The sequence below is a fragment of the Globicephala melas genome, chromosome 13 (genome assembly GCF_963455315.2).
Source record: "Globicephala melas chromosome 13, mGloMel1.2, whole genome shotgun sequence".
NCBI classification, from domain to species: domain Eukaryota; kingdom Metazoa; phylum Chordata; class Mammalia; order Artiodactyla; family Delphinidae; genus Globicephala; species Globicephala melas.
The window spans coordinates 81,698,353-81,715,309 of record NC_083326.1 but is presented as its reverse complement, the minus strand read 5'-3'; the positions used below and the strand labels follow the sequence as shown (position 1 = coordinate 81,715,309).

General features: G+C 48.0%; 1 protein-coding gene across 6 annotated transcripts in view; it reads left to right on the top strand.

Moving 5' to 3' along the window:
- The window catches only part of CAMKK2 (calcium/calmodulin dependent protein kinase kinase 2), a 56,666-nt gene that overhangs the window by 35,475 nt on the left and 4,234 nt on the right, over nucleotides 1-16,957 (top strand). For 3 of the 6 annotated variants that reach the window (XM_030860282.2, XM_030860281.2, XM_060311067.1), the window contains exons 12-16: nucleotides 2,156-2,229; nucleotides 2,316-2,403; nucleotides 3,752-3,880; nucleotides 8,354-8,454; nucleotides 8,992-9,034. In XM_030860282.2, coding sequence (XP_030716142.1) covers nucleotides 2,156-2,229; nucleotides 2,316-2,403; nucleotides 3,752-3,880; nucleotides 8,354-8,454; nucleotides 8,992-9,034 — 435 coding nt within the window. Of the gene's footprint in view, nucleotides 1-1,484; nucleotides 2,230-2,315; nucleotides 2,404-3,094; nucleotides 3,699-3,751; nucleotides 3,881-8,353; nucleotides 8,455-8,991; nucleotides 9,035-16,957 lie in introns of those variants that run through there. The other 3 variants (XM_060311068.1, XM_060311069.1, XR_009566513.1) reach the window with 3 other exon arrangements.

The window sequence follows — 16,957 nt, the reverse complement described above, 5'->3', positions numbered from 1 at the left end:
TAGAACTTATTCACTTAAAAAGTTATTTCATTTTATTTTCACCATTAGACCTGAATATGAAAAAAGATGCCTTTCCAGATACACATAGCTGTATATGATAGTCATATGCGTGACAAAACGAACTGTTAAAACAGAAGGATTGGCAGAGGCTGTAGAGGTTGTAAATACAGTAGTTGATGAATTTAGGGCAAGGACAGCAAATGTGCCACCTCTACCCTCTCCTAAACTGCAGATAGGCATCACTAGTCAATAACGGCACTCTTTCTTCCTGAGCCTGGTACTGCCTTGATGTTCTTCTCAACAGTGTTCCTAGAAGCTGTTGTTGGAGGACTAGAATTGGAATGGAAGTTAAAACCCATTTGGCATCATTGATTTAGGGAGTGCTGTTTTGTCTTCTTTCTGTTGTTGTTCTTTTGTTGTTTTTATATAACTGACATTTAGGGGCTTCTATTTTAAACTCTGAAGTTTAGGTTGATTATGTGAGGATTATTCCTTTTCATGAGCTTGTACTCCTATTGAGGAAAGCTTAAGAAACTAGTCCCATGAGGAAGTAAAGGAGTTTATAATCTCCTCCCCCCACCCAACATTTGATGAGAACATTTTCGATCATATAGCCAAGTTGTTAAGAATTGTACCTCCTTACATACACTTCAGAGTGCAGTCATTAGCTAGAGCTCACTATTGGTGGTTTTCATTTTTTTCTTTGGGGGTAAAATTTACATATCATGGAACATACAGATCTTAAGTGTACTATTTAATGAGTTCTGTCAAATTGATTGCACACCTGTGCAATCCAAACTCTTATCTCGTTATTGCTCTTAATGAAATCATTTTCCTCGGACAGGAGTGGACCAGGTCACTTTCTGTGACCTCTTCCAACCTTCTGAGCACCCCACATAAAGGTTTCTTTTTCCAGAACAATCCCTGAGCTCCTCCTGGGTCAGGCCCTCCACCAAGTGAAAGCATCAACTTGTCACCCAGGGGTGGTGCATGAACGGGCTTCAGAGTCAGCCCGGTCTAGGCTTTGCGCTTCCCAGGACACGGCACCTCTCTGAGCTTCTGGTTTTTTTCTCTTCTGTAAAATGAGAATCATATTTACTATATTTTATGGCTTCTGAGAGGATCAACAGAAATAATTCAAGCATTCATTAATTCAGCAGGTATTTATCGAGCCCCTACTTCGTGCCAGGGATGTTCCTGGACACTGGGTGTCAGCAGTGAGCAAGACAGACAAAACTCTCTGTCCTCTTGGAGCTGATGTTCCAGTGCAGGAGTTAAACAGTGGACAAATTCTTTTTTTTTTTTTTTAACATCTTTATTGGAGTATAATTGGTTTACAATGGTGTGTTAGTTTCTGCTTTATAACAAAGTGAGTCAGCTGTACATATACATATATCCCGATATCTCTTTCTTCTTGCGTATCCCTCCCTCCCACCCTCTCTTTCTTTTTTTTTTGGCCGCACCATGTGATATGCGGATCTTAGTTCCCCGACCAGGGATTGAACCTGTGTCCCCTGCAGTGGAAGCGTGGAATCCTAACCACTGGACCGCCAGGGAAGTCCCCAAATACATATGTAATATAATGTCAGGGGGAGGTGCTATGATGAGAAATCACATGGAGGTGGAGGGGGTGTCTGTTTTAGACAGGAGCTCCGGAAGGCCCCCCTGAGCGGGTGAGCTTTGATCAGACACCTGAAGGATGGGAGAAAACAAGCCACGCAGATGTTGGTGGGAAGAACATTCCGGGCAGAGGTAACAGCCAAATGAAATGTTGGTGCTGAGAAACAGTACAGGGCCTGGTCCAGGCTAAGCCCTCACAAATCACAGCTGCTGCTGCTTTGTCTTTTGTACTGTTCTTTGTATTATTATTATTGTTCAACTGGCAGGTGGGTGAAAAGAGTGTTTGCTTTTGTATAAGTTGGTAAGTTAAAGCACAGCTACAGAGGAAAGCCAGTGTGGTTAGGAAGGCTCCAGCCCTTCTGGAAAGGCAGTCCTGGTCCTTTTAGATCTTTGGGGAATGGGATCTGCTTTGTCCCTGGATTGGGCCACTGGGCTGTTTCTTTCTCTGCTGCAACCTGTGTGGAATGCTGCCTGCCCTTGCAGGACAGATGTGCCAGCCATTGATGGCCACCCTGTCCCTGACCTCTCTTTGCAGTGCCCATTCATGGATGAGCGGATCATGTGTTTACACAGTAAGATCAAGAGTCAGGCCCTGGAATTTCCAGATCAGTGAGTATTGTCCGTCTACCCCAAGTTGCCTTTCTCTCCGAGCCCTTGATGACGTCCTCCACCCCTGATGTATCTCCCATCCCCAGGCCTGACATAGCCGAGGACTTGAAGGACCTGATCACCCGCATGCTGGACAAGAACCCCGAGTTGAGGATCGTGGTGCCTGAGATCAAGGTACCTGGGGGCCGCTGCTGCCCCTTGGGGCATGTGCTGGAGGCTCAGCCTGTGTCCTCTGCTTGGAATTGTCTGGCTCAACCCTGCCTCGGTCAGGCCCCACGCCCCTCTGTTTACAGCACTGCGTCCTTCTTGGCACCACTGCCCTCCCATGTCCTGGGGCCTCTGGGGTGCTGGGGGCTTGTGGGGGAGGATTTGGGACTCGTGTTCACTGTGATTGTGGAAGTGGGATCCGCTGCCAGCCGAGGAGCTAGCGCTTGCTCCAATTGGCTTGGGCTGATGGCATCCACCCTCCCTAGACCGGACCAGACCAGGTTTCTGTGTGCTCCAGTGTGTGGCTGCTGCAATCCTGGGGTCTTTTTTTTTTTTTTTTTTTGCGGTACGCGGGCCTCTCACTGTTGGGGCCTCTCCCGTTGCGGAATACAGGCTCCGGACACGCATGCTCAGCGGCCATGGCTCATGGGCTTAGTTGCTCCGCGGCATGTGGGATCTTCCCAGACAGGGGCACGAACCCGTGTCCCCTGCATCGGCAGGCGGACTCTCAACCACTGTGCCACCAGGGAAGCCCCTGGGGTCTTTTCTTAGACCCTGCCTGTCCCTTTGAGAAAGTACAGTTGGGGTGGGAGGAAGTTAGTGAGCAATCTGACCCCCCACCTCTGACCCCGGCCTGCTGAATTCCACTCTGTTGCAGAAAGCACTGTTAGAAGAGATCCCTACCCACCCCCTACAGCCCTGCCAATGCCACGTGCACACACATGGATCTTTAAGAAACCTAGAGATTTGCTTCGGGAGCTCCGAGGCACCTCAGCTAACTAGCAGTTGAAGAGGGGGCAGCCCAGAAGGTTACAGATAAGGGCTTGGACCCCAGGGGCAGGTGGTTGGGGGGCAGACCTCTGCCTGGGTCCTCTCCTGATTGTATCCTTCTCCCTGTGCCACCCCATGCCTCTGTTTCCCTCTCTGTGAAATGGGGAGGATGCTGCCTGCTCTGAGCTGAGCCTTCCAGGCATCAGGGAGAGTTGCTGAGGAGCGATGGGTGCTCCTCAGACAACCGTGCAACGCAGATGGCGAATTCCAGGCACTTCTGCCGAGACCTGGGGCCAGGTGGCGAATCCAGCCCGGCTCACGTTCTGGCCTCGTAACTTCCTCCCATTGTCTGTCCTTCGTCTGTTTCACATTTCCTCCCACCTCCCTCTCCCCCCGGCCTCTGCCTGGCTTGCCTGCTCTCTTGCATGCCTGACCTCAGGCCACTGCCTCTCCCCTCCCACGTCCCCTCCCTGGCTCCGCTCATAGGCAGGGTTCCTGGGAGGCAGTTGTGCCCGCCCCTCACCCCTCCTGTCATTCGTTGAAGCTGCACCCCTGGGTCACGAGGCACGGGGCAGAGCCGCTGCCATCAGAGGATGAGAACTGCACGCTGGTCGAGGTGACAGAAGAGGAGGTGGAGAATTCGGTCAAACACATACCCAGTCTGGCAACCGTGGTAAGGTGGGGCAAACCACTGCCTGAGAGCAGGGACAGAGAGCCCACCGCGGGCCAGCGAGGATGAGCTGGGATGTGGGCGGACCACTAAGAAGTAGACGTTGGGCCTGAGCGTCAGGGGATGGCCGGGTCTGCCCCTCACCTACAGCTACCAGCCTCTGGGCCTTGGTCACACGTCAGGCCAGGTGGCCCCTGCGTCTTCTAGTGCGAGCTCTGTCTACAGCCGGGTCCGAGGTTACTGTAGACAGGGGTAGCCCCTCTCTAAGGATTGTACTGCCCCTTCTGGAATTCCTGCTTTCAGAGCGTGTCAGGGGAGCAGGAGGGGAAGGACCAGGGCAGGTGCCCAGGGTGGCAGCTGGAGCCGAGGTCTCCAAGACGGGCTCCCCACTGGCTGGGTCTTCAGTCCCCAGAGCAGACGACTGAGCTTGTCTCATCTCTGCCCTGTGGGCAGCTGCCAGGGCTGGAGGCAGGGCCCCCACTTAACATGCCTCAGAAAGCTCTTCCCGACTCCTGGGACCCCTTTTATGGCCTTACATTTGGGTCCTGACCCAGGAAGAAGGAGGTAGAATTGGAGTCCTCAGGCCTAACCTCGAAGACTCAGGGAATCACCCACTTGCCAAGCCTCTGCCCAGAGGGTGTGTGGCTCCAGGAGGGAGACCAGGACCCTCAGGGCCCTGGGGCCCAGGCTGCAGTCCTAGGGGCAGAATCTGGTGGGCTGCCCCACCGCGGCCACCTCGGGAGTCCCGGGTGTGTTTGGCCAGCGTCAGCCCCAGCAGGCAGGCACGGCCCTGGGCTCTGGGAGGGGAGGCTCTGCCGTGTCCAGCCTCGAGTGACCCCCCCCCCTTTAGGAGCCCCCAGTGCTGGCTCCTTCGCTCCCAGCTTTGCACCTCACCCTCTGCTTCCCCACACACTTTCTCTCTCCCTCCAAAACCTGAGCCCCCGGGTGGGGCATCCATTCACATCTTCCTCCTCCTCCCCAGCCCGTGGCCTCTGCACGGTCTTTGCTGTTGAACACTCACCCACACACACCCCCTCCTTCTCATCCACCCGCTCGCTGCACCCACGTCCCGAGCCTGCCGTTGGGAAGGCAGCTGACGTCGGGCTCCCAGCGTCCACCCCGGGTTATTCTATTCCTGGTTGTGGGTATTCTTGGGAGAAGGCGTCTGACCCTAGAGGTCTGAAATAGGCATTGATTATTCAGGAAACACTTCTTGAACACTGAGTGGTTTCCCCAGGCCTGTGTTGGGAGCAGGGGATACAGAGATGAATACAACAAACATGGTGCCTGCAGACGCTGGGCAAAGAACCAACAAGTAAATTATGCAAGTAACAGAGGGGCTGCAAGGGGTACGCCTAAGAGGGGAATGCAGCCCAGGTGACGGATTGGAGGAGGCCTCTTGGAAGATGTACGCTGAGAGGATGGCGGGGTGTTAATCAGGCCGAGAGAGGGTAAAGGGCAAGGGCATTCCTGGAAAAGGGAACAGCAAACGCAGTGATCCTCTGGTGGGATCATGTCCATGAGAAACCTCAAGAAAGCCAGGGTGGCTGAAGCGGGGCAAAGAAGGGAGGGTGGCGTGAAGCTGGACGGGAGGTGGGGCCGGGCCACACAAGGCCTGAGGCCACAGCAGAGGTTTAAGTCTTGGTCCCAAGAGGTTTGATTCAGGGGAGCGGCATGATCATTATTGGCCTTGGGAAGGTCCCACGTGGAGAATGGACTGTGGGGGGCAGGGAGGAAGTGAGGGCTTCAGCAGCTGTCTGAGAAGGAGGGGCTGGAGCGGGGAGGCCCAGGCCCCCTCCTGGCACCCAGGGTGTGCCGGGCACGGGGTTACAGAGGTGAACAAGGGACAGTGCCAGCTCTCATGGGGCTCCCGGCCTCATAAGGAAGATGGATCTGGAAAGAAAGAATCACTCTCCTGTGCCATCACACGGTGACAGGCCAGCGGGTAGAGGAGCAGGCGTGGCAGGCGCCACAGGGCAGGAGCCCCTTTCGCTGGGTCCTGAGGACTGGGGAGGCCAGTCTCACCGGGGGGATGGTGGCTGCACAGGCTCAGAGGAAACAGGCCCTGTGTTCCAGGAACCACAGAGCTCGGGCCTTGGCAAGGGAGGGACCTTGAGTGCTTGCCAAGGGGCACAGCCTTCATTCAGTAGCTCAGCGTTTCTCTTTTCTTTCTTTCTTTTTTTTTTTAAATTGAGGTAGAATTCATGTAACATAAAATTAACCACTTGAAGTGAACAATACGGTGGCATGTAGTACATTTACAATATTGTGCAACCATCACCTCTGTAGTTCTGAAACATTTTCATCATCCCAGAAGAAACCCCGTACCTGTTAGCACTCACTCTCTGTTCTCCCCTCCCCCCAGCCCCTGGCATCCATTAGTCTGTTTTCTGTCTCTATAGATTTGCCTATTCTGGACATTTCATATAAATGGAGTCATACAGTATGTGATTTTTTGTGTTTGGTTTCTTTCACTCAGCATAATGTTTTCGAGGTTCATCCACATTGTAGCCAGTCATTCCTTTCTAGGGCTGAAAAGTATTCCATTGTGTGGCTAGAGCACATTTTGCTTATCCATTCATCAGTTGATGGACATTTGGGTGTTTCCACCTTTTAGTGGTTTTTTAAACACTTTTTTTTTTTCCTTTTTAGCAGCAAACCCTTTAAAAAAAAAATCCACAAGCTCAGTCAGTACATGAAACAGTTTGAAGAGGCATCATGCTCTGCTTGGAAGGAGGCCAGAGCCTTACAGGGTGTTGAGGCCACCTCCTTGAAAATTCCTTCATGAAATACAGCAGGCAAAAGCGTCACCACGAACCTTCCATGACTCCCTGACTGGTAACAGGATAAGTTCCAAACTCCTGTGGGTGCGAGAGACCAAGTCAGGGAGTAAGGGAATCAGATCTGGGTTTCAGAACGGATGGGCTGAAGGGAAGACTGGAAGGCAGAGGAGGGAAGCTGAGCAGTGGCTGAGGGACGTGGTGGAGGGATATTACCTTCTCCCCAAAGATCCCCTCCTCTGGCAGGTGTTTCCCAGCCAAGCTGCGGACCCAGTCTGTCTTAGGGTGGATGGGGTGGGGGAAACCAAAGTGTTCCCACTCACGACAGTGGACATGCCAGCTCCCAGTGCCTCTCAGACTTAAAAAAAGGACTCTCGGGACCTCTGACCTCTCTTGCCCTCACACCACACCAGCCCGTGGACTGGCCACCCTCAGTGTCCTGGGATGTTTCCTCAGCTCCTTAGACTGAGACGGATGTTTCTCATCCTCAGCTAAAATGTAGCCCCCTGAGAAACTGGTACCATTTTGTATTGTTAGTGGGACTGTAAAAAACTGTGTAGCCACTGTAGAAAACAGTCTGGCAGCTCCTAAAAATGTTAAACGTAGAGTTACCAAATGATCCAAGAATTCCACTCCTAGGTGTACACCCAAGAGAAACGAAAACATTTTGTGTGGAAAGTGTCCACACAAAAACTTGTACACAAATTGTTCATAGCAGCATTAGTCACAATAGCCCCGAAGTGGAAACAGTCCAAAGGATGAATGAATAAACAAAATGTGGCATATACACACAAAGGATTATTACCAGGCCATAAAAAGGAATAAAGCAATGATTTGTGCAGCAGCGTGGATGGACCTTGAAAACATGCTGAGTGAAAGAAGCCAGACCCCAAAGGCCACGTACTGAATGATTCCATTTATATGAAATGAGAATAGACAAACCCATAGAGACAGAAAGTGGATTGGTGGTTGCCAGGGGCTGGAGGGGAGGAGGAATGGGGACTGACTGCTAATGGGTACTGGGTTTCTTTTCGGGGTGATGTAAATGTTCTGAAATTAGACAGTGGTGATGTGAATATGCTAAAAACCGTTGAATAGTACACTTTAAAATGGAGACTTTTTTGCTGTGTGAATTACATTTCAGTTAAAAGTGCAGTGACTCCCATCCCCCTCCCAGGATTCTACCTGGGAAGCAGTAGTTGGTTACTTGTTGCGTTGGTTGTAGATGGCTTTCACCAAAAATAAAGGCCTGGCCTTGAAGATGAGACAGGCTGATGGGCCAGGAGGGCATGTCCAGTGATGGCTCAGGTGAGACAGATGGTACCAGGGGTACTGGACGGACAGTACAGGCCAGCTCTCCTGGAGCACAGCGTCCCCTGGCAGTTGAGTAGGCAAGACTAGCTTATGCCAGGCCTTGAATGTCAGACTGAGGAGTTTAGACCTTATCTTGTTGGCAGCCAGGAGCCGTGGAGATTTGAGGAGCAGGCCAGTGAGACTTGTGATGGCTGTGGCTGCTGTATCCCTGGTGGGTGTCTCTCAAAGGCCCGCCATCAGCCACAAGCCCTGGGAGCTGGCAGGCAGCGGGGGTGGGCTGTGGGCAGAAAGGAAGAGGTAGATGGGACTCGTGGAGTCGCACGAGGGAGGATGCTGCCTGGAATCTCCCCCATGTGGCCGAGCCTCCTCTTCTTTCCTCCAGATCCTGGTGAAGACCATGATACGAAAACGCTCCTTCGGGAACCCGTTTGAGGGCAGCCGGCGGGAGGAGCGCTCGCTGTCAGCGCCTGGAAACCTGCTCATGTGAGTGTCCACCTGCCTTCCTCGGGGTGGGGAGCTGGAGGCTGAACGCAGGGCAGCCCTGCCCGGCCGACTCTGTGTGGGCCCAGCCCTGCAGCGGCCGTGTCCAGAAAGACTCAGACCAGCCCCACTGGGCACACTGGGGAGACCCGAGCAGCCGCTGGCTTTGGTTTTGCCCCACCCTGGACTCAGCCCGCCTCCTTTGCTGACAGCTAATCCACAGGGAAGTTTGACCTTTCTCAGGGGGACTTGCACTTTAACGAGGGTGGGGGAGTGGCTGACAATCAGAAAGGCTGTTTGACCCCAAAGCATGCATGCTTGACGGTGGGATTTTGTCCCTGCGGTGGGTGAGCAAGGCCAGTCTCGCTCATGGGACCCTGCGTCTCACGGCGGAGAGGTGTCCTGCTCCTAACTACCCTGGCAACAGCTCCGTGAAGCTGGTGTTCGGGGTCTGAGTGTCTCTGGGGTGGGGGACAGGAATTCCATGGGTCCCAAGTGTCCCTTCTCACTTCCCTTTTCCCTCCCCTCTGGCGATTCCAGCAAAAAACCAACCAGGGAGTGTGAGCCCCTGTCTGAGCCCAAGGTAACGCCTGCCTGCCTGTGCCTTAGCCTCTGCCAGGGCCTGGGGGCGGGGGCAGCTGCAGAGCACGGGGCATCCCCACCCAGGTGGACGTTCCTTCCAGCCCAGGCTGCTGTGCCCAGGCTCACCTTGGGCCTCCGGACCCAGGAAGAAAATGAGGGGCATCCAGGGGCTTGGACCCGACGGTGGGTTGTGCATGTGGGCTGAGGCTGCGGGTGCATGGCGCTCCACCCGGAATGCCTGTGAACTCACCCAGGTCTTAGACCTAGTCGGGTACCCACATGTGCTCAGTGCACGTCAATGGCATTGAAGCTGTGTCACGGCCGAGGCAGCCCCTGCTCTGGGTCAGCGATCAGAGCCTAGATCAGGCATGCTGCGCTCGGGGGCTCCCCCCTGGGGCTCTCCAGCATCCACCCTTTCTTCTCTGATGGGTTAAGACCTAGAAAATAAGTCCCCTTCCAGCCTGTTGCAAATGAGTGTGAGAGTCCCCTGCCTCTGGGGAGGATCCGGACCTTCTCACCAGTCAGCCAGCCTCTTTCAAACACATACCCAGCTCATTAGTCCCAGCGCCTCCCAGGACAGATGAGAATTTTTGTCCCCGCAAGACTGAGGTGACAAATACTTGCACCCCTGCTGCCACTTGGCCCCCACCCCATGCCTGTGGCAGGACAGCAGTCCCAGTACTCTGCGCACTGAGCCCAGCTCACCACCTCATTATCAGCTGGGAGCTCCAGGCAGCCATTTCTAAGTTTTAAAAGCAGCTTTATTGAGCTATAAATCACATACCCATTTAGAGTGTATAATTCAATAGTTTTTAATATATTCACAAAGCTGTGTGACCATCACCACAATCAGTTTTAGAACATTTCCATTAGCCCAAGAAGAAACCCTGTACCCTTAGCTCTCACCACCCACTCCCCCGTTCCCCAGCCAGCACGAATCTACTGTCGGTTTCTATAGATTTGCATATTCTGGACATTTCATATAAATGGAATCATACAGTATGTGGCCTTTGTGTCTGGCTTCTTTCACTCAGCGTAATGTTTTCAAGGTTCATCTATGATGTAGCATGTGTCAGAACTTCATTCCTTTTTTTTTTAAATTACTATTTTTTATACAGCAGGTTCTTATTAGTCATCAATTTTATACACATCAGTGCATGTCAATCCCAATCGCCCAATTCAGCACACCACCATCCCCACCCACCCCGGGGTTTTCCCCCCTTGGTGTCCATATGTTTGTTCTCTACATGTGTGTCTCAACTTCTGCCCTGCAAACCGGTTCATCTGTACGATTTTTCTAGGTTCCACATACATGCATTAATATACGATATTTGTTTTTCTCTTTCTGACTTCACTCTGTATGACAGTCTCTAGATCCATCCATGTCTCAACAAATGACTCAGTTTCGTTCCTTTTTATGGCTGAGTAATATTCCATTGTATATATGTACCACATTTCTTTATCCATTCGTCTGTCGACGGGCATTTAGGTTGCTTCCATGACCTGGCTATTGTAAACAGTGCTGCAATGAACATTGGGATGCATGTGTCTTTTTGAATTATGGTTTTCTCTGGGTATATGCCCAGTAGTGGGATTGCTGGATCATATGGTAATTCTGCTTTTAGTTTTTTAAAGAACCTCCATACTGTTCTCCATAGTGGCTGTATCAATTTACATTCCCACCAGCAGTGCAAGAGGGTTCCCTTTTCTCCACACCCTCTCCAGCATTTGTCATTTGTAGATTTTCTGATGATGCCCATTCTAACTGGTGTGAGGTGACACCTCATTGTAGTTTTGATGTGCATTTCTCTAATAATGAGTGATGTTGAGCAGCTTTTCATGTGCTTCTTGGCCATCTGTATGTCTTCTTTGGAAAAATGTCTATTTAGGTCTTCTGCCCATTTTTTGATTGGGTTGTTTGTTTTTTTAATATTGAGCTGCGTGAGCTGTTTACATATTTTGGAGATTAATCCTTTGTCCATTGATTCGTTTGCAAATATTTTCTCCCATTCTGAGGGTTGTCTTTTCGTCTTGTTTATGGTTTCCTTTGCTGTGCAAAAGCTTTGAAGTTTCATTAGGTCCCATTTGTTTATTTTTGTTTTTATTTCCATTAATCTAGGAGGTGGATCAAAAAAGATCTTGTTGTGATTTATGTCAAAGAGTGTTCTTCCTATGTTTTCCTCTAAGAGTTTTATAGTGTCCGGTCTTACATTTAGGTCTCGAATCCATTTTGAGTTAATTTTTGTGTATGGTGTTAGGGAGTGTTCTAATTTCATTCTTTTACATGTAGCTGTCCAGTTTTCCCAGCACCACTTATTGAAGAGACTGTCTTTTCTCCGTTGTATGTCCTTGCCTTCTTTGTCATAGTTTAGTTGACCATAGGTGCGTGGGTTTATCTCTGGGCTTTCTATCTTGTTCCATTGATCTGTGTTTCTGTTTTTGTGCCAGTACCATATTGTCTTGATTACTGTAGCTTTGTAGTATAGTCTGAAGTCAGGGAGTTTGATTCCTCCAGCTCCATTTTCTTCCCTCAAGACTGCTATGGCTATTTGGGGTCTTTTGTGTCTCCATACAAATTTTAAGATTATTTGTTCTAGTTCCGTAAAAAATGCCATTGGTAATTTGATAGGGATTGCATTGAATCTGTAGATTGCTTTGGGTAGTACAGTCACTTTCACAATATTGATTCTTCTAATCCAAGAACATGGTATATCTCTCCATCTGTTGGTATCATCTTTAATTTCTTTCATCAGTGTCTTATAGTTTTCTGCATACAGGTCTTTTGTTTCCCTAGGTAGGTTTATTCCTAGGTATTTTATTCTTTTTGTTGCAGTGGTAAATGGGATTGTTTCTTTAGTTTCTCTTTCAGATTTTTCATCATTAGTGTATAGGAATGCAAGAGATTTCTGTGCATTAATTTTGTATCCTGCACCTTTACCGAATTCATTGATTAGCTTTAGTAGTTTTCTGGTGGCATTTTTAGGATTCTCTATGTATGGTATCATGTCATCTGCAAACAGTGACAGTTTTACTTCTTCTTTTCCAATTTGTATTCCTTTTATTTCTTTTTCTTCTCTGATTGCCATGGCTAGGACTTCCAAAACTATGTTGAATAATAGTGGTGAGAGTGGACATCCTTGTCTTGTTCCTGATCTTAGAGGAAAGGCTTTCAGTTTTTCAACACTGAGAATGATGTTTGCCCTGGGTTTGTTGTATATGGCCTTTATTATGTTGAGGTAGGTTCCTTCTATGCCCACTTTCTGGAGAGTTTTTTATCATAAATGGGTGTTGAATTTTGTCAAAAGCTTTTTCTGCATCTATTGAGATGATCATATGGTTTTTATTCTTCAATTTGTTAATATGGTGTATCACATTGATTGATTTGCGTATATTGAAGAATCCTTGCATCCCTGGGATAAATCCCACTTGATCATGGTGTATGATCCTTTTAATGTGTTGTTGGATTCTGTTTGCTAGTATTTTGTTGAGGATTTTTTCATCTATATTCATCAGTGATATTGGTCTGTAATTTTCTTCTTTTGTAGTACCTTTGTCTGGTTTTGGTATCAGGGTGATGGTGGCCTCATAGAATGAGTTTGGGAGTGTTCCTTCCTCTGCAGTTTTTTGGAAGAGTTTGACAAGGATGGATGTTAGCTCTTCTCTAAATGTTTGATAGAATTCACCTGTGAAGCCATCTGGTCCTGGACTTTTGTTTGTTGGAAGATTTTAAATCACAGTTTCAATTTTATTACCTGTGAAGGTCTGTTCATATTTTCTGTTTCTTCCTGGTTCAGTCTTGGAAGCTTATCCCTTTCTGAGAATTTGTCCGTTGCTTCCAGGTTGTCCATTTTATTGGCATAGAGTTGCTTGTAGTAGTCTCTTAGGATGCTTTGTATTTCTGTGGTGTCTGTTGTAACTTCTCCTTTTTCATTTCTAATTTTATTGATTTGAGTCCTCTCCTTCTTTTTCTTGATGAGTCTGGCTAATGGTTTATCAATTTTGTTTATCTTCTCAAAGAACCAGCTTTTAGTTTTATTGATCTTTGCTATTGTTTTCTTTGTTTCTATTTCATTTATTTCTGCTCTGATCTTTATGATTTCTTTCCTTCTGCTAACTTTGGATTTTGTTTGTTTTCCTTTCTCTAGTTCCTTTAGGTGTAAGGTTAGATTTTTTTATTTGAGATATTTCTTGTTTCTTGAGGTAGGCTTGTATAGCTATAAACTTCCCTCTTAGAACTGCTTTTGCTGCATCCCATAGGTTTTGGATTGTCGTGTTTTCATTGTCATTTGTCTCTAGGTATTTTTTGATTTCCTCTTTGATTTCTTCAGTGATCTCTTGGTTATTTAGTAACGTATTGTTTAGCCTCCATGTGTTTGTGTTTTTTACGTTTTTTTCCCTGTAATTCATTTCTAATCTCATAGCGTTGTGGTCAGAAAAGATGCTTGATATGATTTCAGTTTTCTTAAATTTACTGAGGCTTGATTTGTGACCCAAGATGTGATCTATCCTGGAGAATGTTCCGTGTGCACTTGAGAAGAAAGTGTAATCTGCTGTTTTTTGATGGAATGTCCTATAAATATCAATTAAGTCTATCTGGTCTGTTGTGTCATTTAATGCTTGTCCTTCCTTATTTATTTTCTGTTTGGATGATCTGTACATTGGTGTAAGTGAGGTGTTAATGTCCCCCACTATAACTGTGTTACTGTCGATTTCCTCTTTTATAGCTGTTAGCAGTTGCCTTATGTATTGAGGTGCTCCTATGTTGGGTGCATATATAATTGTTATATCTTCTTCTTGGATTGATCCTTTGATCATTATGTAGTGTCCTTCCTTGTCTCTTGTAACACTCTTTATTTTAAAGTCTATTTTATCTGATATGAGGATTGCTACTCCAGCTTTCTTTTGATTTCCATTTGCATGGAATATCTTTTTCCATCCCCTCACTTTCAGTCTGTATGTGTCCCTAGGTCTGAAGTGGACCTCTTGTAGACAGCATATATATGGGTCTTGTTTTTGTATCCATTCAGGAGGCCTGTGTCTTTTGGTTGGAGCATTTAATCCATTCACGTTTAAGGTAGTTATTGATATGTATGTTCCTTTTTTTTTAATATAAATTTATTTATTTATGGCTGTGTTGGGTCTTCACTGCTGAGCGCAGGCCTTCTCTAGTTGTGGCACGTGGGCTCAGTAGTTGTGGCTTGCGGGCGCCAGAGCTCAGGCTCAGCAGTTGTGGTGCATGGGCTGAGTTGCTCCGCGGCATGTGGGATCCTCCCGGGCCAGGGATCGAACCCGTGTCCCCTGCATTGGCAGGCACACTCTTAACCACTGCATCACCAGGGAAACCCCAATATGTATGTTCTTATTACCATTTTCTTAATTGTTTTGGGTTTGTTTTTGTAGGTCCTTTTCTTGTCTTGTGTTTCCCACTTAGAGAAGTTCCTTTAGCATTTGTTGTAGAGCTGGTTTGGTGGTGCTGAATTCTCTTAGCTTTTGCTTGTCTGTAAAGCTTTTGATGTCTCCATCAAATGTGAATGAGATCCTTGCTGGGCAGAGTAATCTTGGTTGTAGGTTCTTCCCTTTCATCACTTTAAGTATATCATCCCACTCCCTTCTGGCTTTTAGAGTTTCTGCTGAGAAATCAGCTGTTAACCTTATGGGAGTTCCCTTGTATGTTATTTGTCTTTTTTCCCTTGCTGCTATCAATAATTTTTCTTTGTCTTTAATTTTTGCCAATTTGATTACTAAGTGTCCTGGCGTGTTTCTCCTTGGGTTTATCCTGTATGGGACTCTCTGTGCTTCCTGGACTTGGGTGGCTATTTCCTTTCCCATGTTAGGGAAGTTTTCGACTATAATCTCTTCAAATATTTTCTCGAGTCCTTTCTCTCTTTTTTCTCCTTCTGGGACCCCTATAATGCGAATGTTGTTGCATTTAATGCTGTCCCAGAGGTCTCTTAGGCTGTCTTCATTTCTTTTCATTCTTTTTTCTTTATTCTGTTCCGCAGCAGTGAATTCCAGCATTCTGTCTTCCAGGTCACTTATCTGTTCTTTTGCCTCAGTTATTCTGCTATTGATTCCTTCTAGTGTAGTTTTCATTTCGGTTATTGTATTGTTCATCTCTGTTTGTTTGTTCTTTAATTCTTCTAGGTCTTTGTTAAACATTTCTTGCATCTTCTCGATCTTTGCCTCCATTCTTTTTCCGAGGTCCTGGATCATCTTCACTATCATTATTCTGAATTCTTTTTCTGGAAGGTTGCCTATCTCCACTTCATTTAGTTGTTTTTCTGGGGTTGTATCTTGTTCCTTCATCTGGTACATAGCTCTCTGCCTTTTCATTTTTTCTGTCTTTCTGTGAATGTGGTTTTTGTTCTACAGGCTGCAGGATTGTAGTTCTTCTTGCTTCTGCTGTCTGCCCTCTGGTGGATGAGGCTATCTAAGAGGCTTATGTAAGTTTCCTAGTGGGAGGGACTGGTGGTGGGTAGAGCTGACAGTTGCTCTGGTGGGCAGAGCTCAGTAAAACTTTAATCTAATTGACTGTTGATGGGTGGGGCTGGGTTCCCTCCCTGTTGGTTGTTTTGCCTGAGGCGACCCAACACTGGAGCCTACCTGGGCTCTTTGGTGGGGCTAATGACAGACTCTGGGAGGGCTCACGCCAAGGATTACTTCTCAGAACTTCTGCTGCCAGTGTCCTTGTCCCCACGGTGAGCCACAGCCACCCCCACCCCCCGCCTCTGCAGGAGACCCTCCAACGCTAGCAGGTAGGTCTGGTTGAGTCTCCCCTGGGTCCCGATGCGCACACTACTTTGTGTGTGCCCTCCAAGAGTGGAGTCTCTGTTTCCCCCAGTCCTGTCGAAGTCCTGCAATCAATTCCCACTAGGCTTCAAAGTCTGATTCTCTAGGAATTCCTCCTCCCGTTGCCGGACCCCCAGGTTGGGAAGCCTGACGTGGGGCTCAGAACCTTCACTCCAGTGGGTGGACTTCTGTGGTATAAATGTTCTCCAGTCTGTGAGTCACCCACCCAGCAGTTAAAGGATTTTATTTTATGTGATTGCGCCCCTCCTGCCGTCTCCTTGTGGCTTCTCCTTTGTCTTTGGGTGTGGGGTATCTTTTTTGGTGAGTTCCAGTGTCCTCCTGTCGATGATTGTCCAGCAGCTTGTTGTGATTCTGGTGTTCTCGAAAGAGGGAGTGAGAGCACGTCCTTCTACTCCTCCATCTTGGTTCCTCTCCCAACTTCATTCCTTTTTATGGCTGAATCATATTCCATTGTATGGATATACCCACATTTTATTTCTCCATTCATCCGGTGATGGACATTGTTTCCATTTTGGAGGCTATCACACATGAATAATGCTGCTGTGAACATTCTTGTAGAAGCAGCAGCTGTTTCCGTTTGTGAGGAGTTGTCTTCTGAGATGAAATTTATTGGCCACCGTAGGAGTCAGGTGCTTATATGATAATATAGGAAGACCATTTGGGGATCATTTATGCTTAAAAAAGGAGCAGGGAAAGCGGCAGGTAGCCATCAGAGCCAGTCATCAACAGCCTGCGAAGGCCGCCTCTGTCCCTGCCAAATTCTTCCCAGCCATCTCTGCAGCAGATGATGGGGTGACCCCGCCTATGCTTTGAGCCTCACAGGGTGACAGGGTGAAGCCTAATGGGCTGGCCTTTGCTGGGCCCTTCTCTTCTCAACCTCAGTTTTAGAGTTTGCCTCCCTTTTCCTGCAAGTCTGTTGTTTATTTCACCTTTTATTTTTAATGAGATCAAAGTTGCAAGACACCAAAGACTGATATTGGCCCAGAGGACTTTACTGCCTCTTTATTCCCTCACCTCAGTCCCAGCAGCACCTGGGGATTACCTGCCCTTGCCCTCAGCCCACCGATGGGATGTTTTGGTTGTCCCAATGGTCCAGCACTCTGGAGCTCTTAGG